The sequence below is a fragment of the Lolium rigidum genome, chromosome 4 (genome assembly GCF_022539505.1).
Source record: "Lolium rigidum isolate FL_2022 chromosome 4, APGP_CSIRO_Lrig_0.1, whole genome shotgun sequence".
In the NCBI taxonomy this organism is placed as follows: Eukaryota; Viridiplantae; Streptophyta; class Magnoliopsida; order Poales; family Poaceae; genus Lolium; species Lolium rigidum.
In genome coordinates, this window is record NC_061511.1 from 69,135,825 (window position 1) to 69,148,682 (window position 12,858).

At 52.2% G+C, this 12,858-nt stretch overlaps 1 protein-coding gene across 1 annotated transcript; it reads left to right on the top strand.

Annotated features, from left to right (window-relative positions):
- The first annotated feature begins 2,784 nt into the window (after nucleotides 1-2,784).
- Nucleotides 2,785-7,589, top strand: LOC124708977 (translocase of chloroplast 101, chloroplastic-like). The gene is made up of 6 exons (XM_047240614.1): nucleotides 2,785-3,699; nucleotides 3,782-3,859; nucleotides 3,930-3,992; nucleotides 4,078-4,164; nucleotides 4,249-4,335; nucleotides 4,416-7,589. The coding sequence occupies exons 1-6, from the start codon at nucleotides 2,914-2,916 to the stop codon at nucleotides 7,518-7,520; spliced, it is 4,206 nt and encodes a 1,401-aa protein (XP_047096570.1). The 5' UTR covers nucleotides 2,785-2,913; the 3' UTR covers nucleotides 7,521-7,589.
- Nucleotides 7,590-12,858: the final 5,269 nt, after the last annotated feature.

The window sequence follows — 12,858 nt, forward strand, 5'->3', positions numbered from 1 at the left end:
GATGGGGTAATGAAATGTTTGGAAGCGTGAGAAAAGAGACTCCAAAGCTAAAGGTGGAGTTAGAAACCTTGAGGAACATCGCATTAAGAGTAGGTCTGTGACATGTTGAAATTAAAATAAATGGGTGCCTGATCGAATTCTATCATAGCGGGGAGATTATGTGGCAACAAAGCTCACGTATTGAGTGTCTTTAAGTCGACGATATGAACAAAAAGACACCAAAGATCGAGTATGCTTAGGCGAAAGAACTTTGATTAAGGCCTTAACCCAATCTAATGGTAACCTTATGGAGGATGGGGTGGAGATTTAACATATGACCTCAAAATTTTACAAAACCCTCTACACATCCAAAGGGGTACAAAATATGAATCAAGTTCTGGATCATGTGCCTCAGAAATTTATGCTGAGATAAATGCCATGTAGACTGCGTCTTATGATCCTAGTTAGGTGAAAACAACATTGTTTCAGATGTTTCCCACTAAGTCACTGGGGCCTGATGGCTTCCTGACTCACTTCTTTCAGATTCATAGGGTTTAGGGAGAGGATGTTACTGGAGTGTAACAACCCAACTTTTGTAACCTTGTTAAGCAAAGTTATGGAGGGCTAACATAAACTTTTTTGTTAGTCTCTTGACAAAATATTTCCTTGCATATTGTCTTGATTAATGTGTTCAACATATAGGTTTGGGTTGATTGTTGACCTAGATTGTGAACCAACACAATATTTCTACTGTAGTGATCGTGTCCTTCAAAATACTACTATCTATTTGACAAAAGTATTATCTTGGCAACTTCTCTTATTTCAAGTGATATTACTTTTTCTAAACAATGAACCAAGATTTATTTTGACTCAAAAGTTTTTCCATAAAAAGTATTTATAAAACCTATAGGGATCTATAAGTTGGTATGATCACACGACTTTTCAAACATTTATATTCTAAATGTTTTACAAGAGGATTTCAAACACTTTTGAAAAGCCTATAAAGTTAGGAGATGTTCCTGTCTCCACTATTTTTTTTGGAAAATCTTGCCCAAGCTTTGCTTCCCTATTTAAAACCTCTATTAAACCTACCATGACATGATCATCTTTGAGCAATTGATCAACAACTACTTATTGGTTTGTCTATTAGTTCTATTTTTTTGAATTGCACTTGCTTATGTGTCTGTGACTCCTCGTGACTATGATTGAAATACTTGGTTATCTCTAACCACAAGTAGGCAAATGGCCTAATCTAACCTCTAAAACTTAATCCAAATTAGTATGGCAATAAATCAAGATTTCAAAATTTGGAGTTCCCTCCAAAAAAATTCCAACTCCATCACACCCTATTTTTTTATTCTCTACTTTAACTACACTAGTTTTTATCAATAGGAAATGTGACTCATAGGTTGTATCATCTCTTTTCCATCCAAAAGTATTTTCTAGAAAATTGTTTTCTTTTTTTCCTTTTACCAAAATGCATGCTAATGGTATATATGCCATTTCTTGCAATTTTTGATGTCAAATAATTTGGGGAAAATTCTACTATGCTAATATAAGCAAGTAAGATATTTTAAAGTCAAAATATTATCTTGCCTCTTTAAAAAATTCCAAAGAGCTGGTTCTATTGAAATTCATACAAATCTTGTCCGTCTTTCATCTGATGGTCAAAACCACTTCAAATAAATTTCCATCTGGGTTATCATCCTCACTACATTACTGCAACCTCTCTGGTTTACCCCCTATTTTGCATAGTAGATTTTTCCCAATATTTTACACAAAATAGCAATATATGTGACATTAAATTGCAATATTATTGAACTATACATGCCAAGACGAATCTAGCGATATTCATTTAGTGTCATAATAATGCTACTTTTCATAGAAGGCGGTTTATAGTTAATAAAGTTTAACTTAAGATATATCTTAACATACACTTATTTGAGGACGGAGGGAGTACACTTGTTTACCCTCATTCGTCATTAATCCACTAGTAGGGTGAACTTGATTAGTATGACATGTCGGTTGAAGTAGTAGCTTAATTATGTGCTATCTCTTATTACCTTATTAAAATATTTATATGGTGAATGTTGATGGTGCTCCCAGGCTTCATTTTTACCGTGCTGGGAACAACTTTTGAAGCTTCTCTTTTGATTGCATTGGATACAACCTAAGTAACTTTGCTGTTTCTCTGTGTTCCTTGGTCACTTTGCTTGATCCAACGGAAAGGCATCTTCCATGTGAAAAAATCATCACATATCAAAAAGAAAAGCGTAGTAGTATAGTATGAGTAGTAGCACTGATAATGTATATTAGCATCCAGTTTTTCAAATAACAGTACATTCATAAGCATATAGTGCAAAGTATGCAAGATATTTTACCATTTACTCTAACTGAAGATATACTAATATATTTATGTTGCAATATATACGTATACATATTTTTTTTATATTTTGCACAATATCTAATACTAACAATTTATATCAGAGCAATAGATTTTTTCTCTTAAATATCATGGGCATTTTCTAAATATTCTTCATTATGCTAAAAAAATAAAAAATGAAACAATCTAAAAGTAGGTGTGATATGTTAGAAAATTTGAAAACAAGTGAAAGCTAAAAATAACTTTTTTGTTTTGTTTTGAAAAACACTATCACCCACCACCTCCCAAGTTTGCCCATTGCTTGCTTCCTCATCTCACCCCTGGCGCCTGGACGGCTGCCGTCCCGTCCCGGAATTCCACGCCACGCCAGGTCCAAACCCAAAATCGAATTGACCTATATATACTCTCGAGATAAAATAAGAGCCTTCCCTAACCTAAAACCCTCACCTTATCCTCTCCTCCCCTCTCCTCACCTCCACCTCCACCTCCGACGACGGAATCCGGCCACTTCCACCGCTGCTTTGCTTGTGGCCGGAGCAACACGCGGCAGCATGGCCACCACCGACGCCCGAGTCGCGCCCGCGGCCGACGAGCGCCCCCCGGGTGCTGACGGGGACGAGGTCGCGGCGGCGGCGGCGGCGGCGGAGGGGAGCAAGCTTGCGGCGGCGGAGGTGGGCGGCGGAGGAATTGACGGCGAGGAGGTGAGATTTGAGGGGAAGGACCGGAGCCTCGCTGGTTCGGAGGCCAACAACGGGGCGGTCGAGGCGGAGGAGGCGGAAGCAGCCGTAGGAGATGCGGAAGAGGAAAGCGATGGGGAGGTCGAGCCGGCGGCGGCGGCGGCAGCCGAGGAGGAGTCTGGGGACCGGGAACCCGAGGCGGGAGATGCGGAGGCTGCTCCGCTGGCGCCGGCGCCCTCCGACAGCACCGAATTGGGCCAGGGGTATGCTTCCCTGCCTACCCCTGATGCACCCGTAGCGGAGGATAAGGGTGAATTGGTTGATGAACCGGAGGAAAGCGCGACTTCCGAGGTGAAGGATGTCGGCGAGGCGGCACCTGATGCTGAATTGTCTGTGGAGAAACTGAAGGATGCAGAGGTGGTCGCTGGAGGTGAAGACGATGGTGAGTTCGGCAGCCAGGAAGAGATTGCGGCTTCCACCAGGAGCACGGAGGAGGATAAGGTGGCTCCTATTGCTGAAGCTAATGGCAAATTGGGTGGCGAGGCTGATGCTCCTGTTGAGACGGTGTCGCTGGGAGGTGAAGAAACTCCAGAAGCATCATTGGAGACTGTGGAAGACAAGGCGGCAGAGCCGGAGCCAGAGAGCGATGCAAGCCCAGTGGTAAGCATGCATCCTCAGTAAATTATTTTTCACTATTGATGATACTAGTGGGGATGTGAACAATTCCATTCACCTAAACCAGATCACAGCGATGGAGAACCATGCTATTGTGGAAGACGGGGCCGCGAAGCCTGAGACTGAGAGCGATGCAAATCCAGTGGTAAGTAGTCTTATTGTTCATAGAGTTAGTACTAGTAGAGGGATATGAACAATTCAAATGGCCCAAGCAGGTTATTGACAATGGTAGCTTGGAGAACCATGCTAATGTGGATGATGAGGTGACAAAGCCATCGGTAAGTGGCCATGTTCTTTGTGATTCTGTTGCTAGCAGTGTCGACAGTAGTAGGGATGTGAACAATTCAATTTGTCATGAAGCAGGTTGTTGGCGACAGTAGCTTGGAGAACCATGCTAATGTGGAAGACAAGGCAGCAGAGCCTGAGTCAGAGAATGATGCAAGTCCAGTGGTAAGTGGGCATGTTCAATATAATTCTGTTGCTACTGGTGTTGACACTAGCTGGGATTTGATCTAATCACATGAATCAAAGCAGGTTACTGACAACAGTAGCTTTGGAAACCAGACTAATGTGGAAGATGAGGCGGCAAAGCCTGAGCCAAAAAGCGATGTAAGCCATGTGGTAAGTAGGCATGCCAAATTTAATTCTTCCGCTTATAGGGACATTATGGGGATTTAAACAATTCAAATTATCCAAACCAGGTTATTGACGACAGTGACTTGGGAATCTCAGAGAAGCTTGCCCCTGTCACCTCAGACATTGTGCTTAATGAAAGTAATGAGAATGCACAAAATGCTGAGGGCCAGGTGGCTACTAGTGGAACTGTGGAAGATGTTAGTGTTGAGAAGCCGACAAACGTTGAGAGTGTTGTTGCTGGCGGCACTGATGTTATCCTGTCCCGAGAGTTGGCTCCAGAACCTATCGAGGAAAACAATGATGTTGCGGAGAATGAAAATGCTGCAGAGGTTATTGGCCATATAGAAGAGGCTGGTGATGATGACATAGTTGTAGCTGCAGCTGGTGATGATCAGAAAGCTGTAGCTGCAGATGATGACGAAGAAAAGGGCGGTGAGGAGAATGAAGGTGCTCCAGATGTTTCTGACCGTGAAGTAGAGGCTGTTGATGACGAGATAGTTTTAGCTGCAGCTGATGATGAAGACATGAGTGGTAATGAGGGTGATGAGGACGATGACGAGGTGAACTTTGATAGGAGTCCTGCACGAGTTGCAATCATAGAGAATTCTGAAGCTGCGAAGCAGATCATGAAGGAGCTTGGGGAAGGTTCCTCCAGTGGCAGTCCTGTGTCTGGCTTGAGCAGTTCAAGAGAGTACACTAATAGCATGGATGGACAGATTGTGCTTGATGATTCTGAGGATGATGAGGATGACGACGATAATGAGGATGATGATGAGAAGGGGTTTGATTCTGCTGCCTTAGCCGCCTTGCTTAAAGCAGCCACTGGTGCATCCCCTGATGGAAACATCACAGTTTCTTCGCAAGATGGATCTAGAATTTTTTCCATGGATAGACCTGCTGGTCTGGGCTCGTCAGCCCCATCTTTGAGGCCAACTGCTCCACGACAACCTGCCCGGTCAAACCTCTTCAACCCCTCTGAGCTAGCAGTGACTGCTGAGCCTAATGACGAGATGACAGAGGAGGAGAAGAAATTGCACGACAAGGTTGAGTTGATCCGTGTAAAGTTTCTGCGTCTTGTGTATAAATTGGGGGCAACCCCTGAAGAAACAGTGGCAGCACAAGTGCTGTACCGTCTGAGCCTTGCTGAGGGTATCCGACATGGAAGGCAAACAAACAGAGCTTTCAGCCTTGAGAATGCACGGAAGAAAGCCATACAGCTTGAAGCAGAGGGAACAGAAGATTTGAGCTTCTCATGCAACATACTTGTCTTAGGAAAGATTGGGGTTGGCAAAAGTGCAACTATAAATTCTATTTTTGGTGAAGAGAAGACCAAAACTGATGCTTTTGGTGCAGCCACCACCAGTGTACGGGAAATTGTCGGCAATGTAGATGGTGTGAAGATACGGATCATCGATACACCGGGCCTTCGGCCCAATGTGATGGACCAAGGAAACAACAGAAAAATTCTCGCATCTGTCAAGAAATATACCAAGAGATGTCCGCCAGATATTGTTCTATATGTGGACCGTCTTGATAGTCTGAGTCGTGATCTCAATGATTTGCCTCTTCTAAAAACCATCACTGCTGTTCTTGGTTCTTCCATATGGTTCAACGCTATTGTTGCTCTCACCCATGCTGCTTCTGCTCCTCCTGAAGGCCCTAGCGGTGCCCCTATGACATATGAGGTATTAATGGCACAGCGATCCCACATTATCCAGCAATCCATCAGGCAGGCAGCAGGGGATATGCGACTGATGAACCCAGTAGCCCTTGTTGAGAACCACCCTTCTTGCCGGAAGAACCGTGAGGGTCAGAAAGTGCTTCCAAATGGGCAAAGTTGGAGGCACCAGATGCTGCTCTTGTGCTACTCTTCAAAGATATTATCAGAAGCCAACTCACTTTTGAAGCTTCAGGATCCTTCTCCCGGGAAGCTTTTTGGGTTCCGCTTCCGTTCCCCGCCGCTTCCTTTCCTGCTATCCTCCCTTTTGCAGTCAAGAGCTCACCCGAAACTTTCCCCTGACCAGGGTGGTAATGAAGGAGATTCTGATATTGATTTGGATGAGTATTCTGACATAGAACAAGATGAAGATGAAGAGGAATATGATCAGCTTCCTCCCTTCAAGCCTTTGACCAAATCTCAGCTTGCAAGGCTCTCAAAAGAGCAGAAGAATGCTTATTTTGACGAGTATGACTACAGGGTCAAACTTCTGCAGAAGAAACAGTGGAAGGACGAGCTCCGCAGGTTGAAGGAGATGAAGAAGAGGGGCAAGTCTGATATGGACGCTTATGGGTATGCTAGTATTGCAGGAGAAAATGATCAGGATCCTCCTCCAGAAAATGTTTCAGTCCCTTTACCTGACATGGTGCTGCCTCCTTCATTTGATTGTGACAATCCGACATACCGGTACCGCTTTCTGGAACCAACCTCTACTGTCCTTGCTAGGCCTGTTTTAGATGCACATGGGTGGGATCATGACTGCGGTTATGATGGAGTAAGTGTTGAAGAGTCCCTCGCTCTCCTTAGCAAGTTCCCAGGTACTGTGGCAGTTCAGGTTACCAAGGACAAGAAGGAATTTAGCATCCATCTAGATTCTTCCATCTCAGCAAAGCATGGAGAGGATGCGTCGTCCCTTGCTGGTTTTGACATCCAGACTGTTGGGCGGCAGCTTGCGTATATTCTTCGTGGTGAGACCAAATTCAAGAGCATCAAGAAGAACAAGACTACTGGAGGATTCTCTGTGACTTTCTTGGGTGACATTGTGGCAACTGGGCTGAAGGTTGAGGACCAGCTCTCTGTTGGTAAGAGGCTGGCATTAGTGGCAAGTACAGGAGCAATGCGAGCTCAAGGGGATACTGCTTATGGAGCTAACTTGGAAATGCGCTTGAAGGACAAAGACTATCCAATTGGCCAATCCTTGTCAACATTGGGCCTGTCCCTCATGAAGTGGCGCCGCGACCTTGCCCTTGGCGCTAACCTGCAGTCCCAGTTCTCGATCGGAAGGGGTTCAAAGATGGCGGTCCGCCTTGGGCTGAACAACAAGCTGAGTGGGCAGATCACCGTCAGGACAAGCACCTCAGAGCAGGTACAGATCGCGCTGGTGGGTCTTGTCCCAGTACTTGCCTCCATCTACCGGAGCATCTGGCCCAGCGAACCATCGTTTGCTTATTAGCTTGGCAAGAAGAGCATCTGTTACTTGTGTCATCAGCATCTATTTTTACTTTTCCTAATTTATTTGAACAAGTCGCCTGTATCTGTTTCAATTTTCGTGTCTTATCCGCAGATTGTTCCTATCATAATTTTGGCTGAAGAGTTGTTGTCTTATTCATGTAGAACTATAGTTGAATAATGTTGGTAGATCTATATGATCCTTCCACCGATCTTTGTATTACTATTGTTGCCCTCCATCTTCTTGTTATTATATTCTGCTATGTGCTTTTGCTTAAAGATGCGGATGCCTCTGCTTTTCGTGGTAGTGTATAATTTGCATTGAGTACTTCAATAGTGCAAGTGCAACATTCTGGCATTACTAGATCTGGGTGAGAAACAGTGCTTGCTCTAGAATACAATCATGGTCACTGGCAATCTTCAGCAGGGCAAATAGTATTTGATCCTGCTGGAAGGTGAAAACTGCTCATCAGCTACTTGCCGATGCCAGCCATTATATGCAGATTTCGCAAGTCATCTTGTAGCAGGGCATGCTTCTCCCCTATTTATCCAGTTTTACTTAGAGATTTAATTGATAGGTTGTATACTAGCCTCAGCCCACAAGCATCCTAAATATCTTCACTGCACTGACCCTTGGTCTGCAGTTTCTAATTATCAGTATGTTAGCAAGGGCAAGTCCCAGCGGTAAACTTTGAAAGAACATGCTTTATGCTGATATGGTGGATGTTATGGTCGGTTTGACCTATACACGCAGGAAGCCCACTAGTGGCTAGTTATGGGCTTAGCCCAAGTAAATTAGGGGCTTAGCCCAAGTAAATTAGGGTTTAGAGGAGGCCGTCCTCCTATATAAACACTTGTATCCCTTCGAGATTAATCGGACAATATTCGGTATATTACTGTCTCGTCTCTCGAAGGGAGACGGGAGACCCTCGTGCCCCCGCCGCACCAACCCTAGCCGCCGCCTCCTTCCTCCGCGACGGCGCCCAGCCCGCCGGCGCCGAGCTCTCCAACCTCTCCGCCCTCACTTCCACCCTTACAATCTCCGCCCTAGACCCGGTACAACCCTAGTCTCTACCACTTTGGTATCAGATTGCCTAGGTCTCATGGGCTCCAACAGCCCCCCCGTCGACCCCATCGCCGCCACGTCCGCCGTCGCCACCAACACCACCACCGCCACCGCCGCCGCCATGACCAGCACCCACGCGCTGCAGGGAGCCGCCGCCGCCGCCCCCACGGGCCTCGACCTCCTGCCCGCTACTTTGGTGGACCTCGCCGACAGTCTCCGCGCCATCCGTTTCGAGCTCGCGGAGATCAAGGCCGGCCAGCACCCGGCGCCCCCACCGGCCGCCGTTCCACCGCCCGCCTCCGCCGCCAGCAACGGTCGCCCCGCGTGGTGGCCGCCATCGCCTTCGCCAATTCCCACATGGATCGACGCGTCGCCCGTCTACACTCAGACTGCGGCGCGGACGACGGTTCAGCAGCCCCGCCCACCCCTTTGGCGGTCTCGGCGGGTTTGCGGCCCCCTTCGCCGCGAGCACGTTCTTCAACCCGGGCCGCCGAGAGGGCACCCCCGAGGTCCCGCCTGCGGCGCAACAGCCGCCCCGCTTCACCAAGCCGGAGTTCGCCACCTACGACGAGCGCCACCGATCCTCCGAACCGGCCGAACCGGTGTGAGCGGTTCTTTCGGGGGCGGCGGACGCTCGGCGCCGACCGCACGTGGATCGCCTCCTATCACCTACGAGGCGCCGCGCGGACTTGGTACTACGCCCTTGAGCAGGACGAGGGCGGGATGCCGTCCCGGGAGCGCTTCCGCGACCCGTGCCTCCGCCGGTTTGGGCCGACCCTACGCGGAAGCCGCCTCGCCGAGCCGGGACGCCTCGCCTTCACCACCACGGTCCGGGACTTCGCCGACCGTTTTCAGGCGCTCGCGTGCCATGCCCCGGGCGTCTCGGCGCGGCGCGCGCGCCGATCTCTTCGTCGGCGGCCTCCCCGACTACATCCGCGTCGACGTCGAGATGCGCGAGCCTCGCGGACCCGCGGACGGCCATGTACTACGCACAGGCCTACGAGCAGCGCGCCATCGCCATGCAGCAGGTCTACGCGCAACGTGTCAGTGCTCGTCCCGCGCTCCGACCCGCCCCGACGCCCACCGCCCCGCCGCGCCCCGCGCCGGCCGCCGCGCCGGCCGCCGTGCCCGCGGGCCCTCCTGCACCGACTCGCCCTTTCAAGCGGCTGACGGCTGCGGAGCAGCTCGAGCGGCGCCGCCAGGGGCTGTGCTTCAACTGCGACGAGAAGTACGCGCCGGGCCACACGTGCGCCCGCCTCTTCTACCTGGAGACCGTCGACGACGCCGACGTGGAGGCCCTCACCGCCGAGCTCGCGGCCGCCACCGTCACTGAGGCCGGTGTCACGACCTACGCGCCGGTCGACGCGTCCGCCTTCGTCGTCTCTCTTCATGCTATGGCGGGCATCAAGACGGCAAAGACGATGCTGCTCCCGGTGACGATCAATGGGGAGCGTCTCACTGCGCTGGTGGACACGGGCTCGACGCACAACTTCCTATCCAACACCGCCATGCGCCGCCTCGCTCTCCAGCCCGGCGGGATCGGAGAAGTACAGCGTCACCGTCGCCAACGGGGACCGTCTTACGTGCCAGGGCGTGGCGCGACAGGTTCCCGTGCTCGTAGGCGACGAGCCATTCTCCATCGACTACGTCGGCATCGACTTGGGCTGCTACGACTTCATCCTCGGCCTCGACTTCCTGAGCACCTTAGGCCCCATCCTTTGGGACCTCGACGTGCTGTCCCTCATCTTCTGGGGCGAGGGAGGCCGCCGTGTTCACCGGACGGGCTTGGGCAGCACCGGCGCATCCCCGCAGCTCCACCCGATGGCCGCCGCGCTTGACGAGGCGCACCCGCTCCTCGGCCGACTTCATCGCAGCAGCGCACGTCGACCTCTTCGACGAGCCGCGGGGCCTCCCTCCCTCGCGGCCCCGTGACCACCGCATACACCTGCTGCCGAACACGGCGCCCGCTCGCCGTGCGGCCGTACCGGTACCCCCAGCTGCAGAAGGACGAGCTCGAGCGCCAGGTGACGGTCATGCTAGCACAGGGCATCATCCGGATTTCGACTTCGCCGTTCTGCGCCCCCGTGCTCCTTGTGCGCAAGGCCGACGGCACGTGGCGCTTCTGCATCGACTTTCGCGCCCTCAACACTGTCACGTCCAAGGACAAGTTCCCCATCCCCGTCGTGGATGAGCTCCCGGACGAGCTGCATGGCGCGCGCTTCTTCACCAAGCTCGACTTGCGCTCGGGCTATCATCAGGTGCGCATGCACCCGGACGACATCGCCAAGACGGCGTTCCGCACTCACCATGGCCACTACGAGTTTTTGGTGATTCCGTTCGGCCTCTCCAACGCGCCGGCGACCTTCCAGGCCCTGATGAACGACGTGTTCAGCCCCTACTTACGATGCTTTGTGCTTGTTTTCTTTGATGATATTTTGATCTACAGTGCATCCTGGGCGGAGCACCTGCAGCACGTGGCCATCATCTTCAACGAGCTTCGAGCGCATCGTCTTCATCTCAAGCGCTTGAAGTGCTCGTTTGGCACGACCTCCGTCGCGTACTTGGGCCACGTCATCTCCGCCGACGGGGTCGCGATGGACGCGGACAAGGTCACCGCAGTCGCCGCCTGGCCGACGCCCCAGTCGCCGCGAGCTCTTCACGGATTTTTGGGCCTCGCGGGATACTACCGGCGGTACATCCAGGACTTCGGCCTCATCGCCGCGCCTCTCACGCGCCTGCTTCGCCGCGACGCCTTCTCCTGGGACGAGGAGGCGGCCACGGCCTTCGCCGCCCTGCAGTGGGCACTCACGACGGGCCCCGTTCTTCGCATGCCGGACTTCGACGAGCCGTTCGTGGTGGACCGCGACGCCTCCGGCATCGGCTTCGGCGCCGTCCTTCACCGGGGCGAGGGGCTACTCGCTTCTTCAGCCGCCCTTCGCCGCGCGCCACCACAAGCTCGCCGCATATGAGCGCGAGCTGATCGGGCTGGTACAGCGGTGCGCCACCGGCGGGCGTATCTTTGGGGCCGGACGTTCCGTGTGCGCACGGACCACTACAGCCTCGAAGTTCTTGCTGGATCAGCGCCTCTCCACAGTGCCGCAGCATCAGTGGATCAGCAAGCTCTTCGGCTTCGACTTCACCGTCGAGTACCGCCCCGGCCGCCTCAACACAGTCGCCGACGCCCTGTCCCGCCGCGGTAGCGCCCACGGTCGGTGCGGCCCTCTGCATCCACTCCGGGCCATCTTTCGCCTTCATCGACGAGGTTCGCCGCGCTACTGCCGAGGACGCGGATGCGCAGCAGCTGCGCCAGCGCCTGGCCGACGGCGAGCTGGCCGCGCCTTGGCGCCTGGACGAGGGATTACTCCTCCATGGGCGCCGCATCTTCGTGCCGGATCATGGAGACCTGCGCCACCAGGCCTTGTCCTTGGCGCATTCTGCAGGTCACGAGGGCGTCCAGAAGACCCTGCACCGTCTCCGCGCTGATTTTTACATTCCAGGGGATGGCGTCCTGGTGCGAGACTGGGTGCGAGCGTGTGTCACATGCCAGCGGAACAAGACGGAGACGCTCCGTCCGGCGGGCTTACTGCAACCCCTGGACGTGCCATCCCAGGTGTGGGCGGACATCTCCATGGACTTCATCGAGGGGCTGCCGAAGGTTGGCGGCAAGTCCGTCATCCTCACGGTGGTCGACCGTTTCTCCAAGTACGCGCACTTCATCGCCCTCGGCCATCCCTATACGGCGGTGTCCGTGGCACGCGCCTTCTTCGACGGCATCGTTCGCCTCCACGGGTTTCCGTCCTCCATCGTCAGTGATCGTGATCCGGTGTTCACGGGTCACGTCTGGAGGGACCTCTTTGGGTTGGCGGGCGTGAAGCTCCGCATGAGCACGGCGTTTCATCCTCAGACGGACGGCCAGTCCGAGGTCGTCAACAAGATCATCGCCATGTACCTGCGCTGCATCACCGGGGATCGTCCACGAGCTTGGGTGGACTGGCTGGCGTGGGCTGAGTACTGCTACAACACGTCCTACCACTCCGCGCTGCACACTACTCCCTTTGAGGTGGTCTACGGGAGGCCACCACCGGCGATGCTTCCCTATGCGTCTGGCACGGCCCGTACTGAGACGGCGGATGACCTGCTGCGTACCCGCGACGAGATACCGGGCGAGGCGCGCCGGCCGACTTCTTCGGTGCTCAGCAGCTGGCTAGGAGGTACTATGATGCACATCATCACGAGGCGGAGTTTGCGGTGGACGACTGGGTCTGGCTCCGCCTTC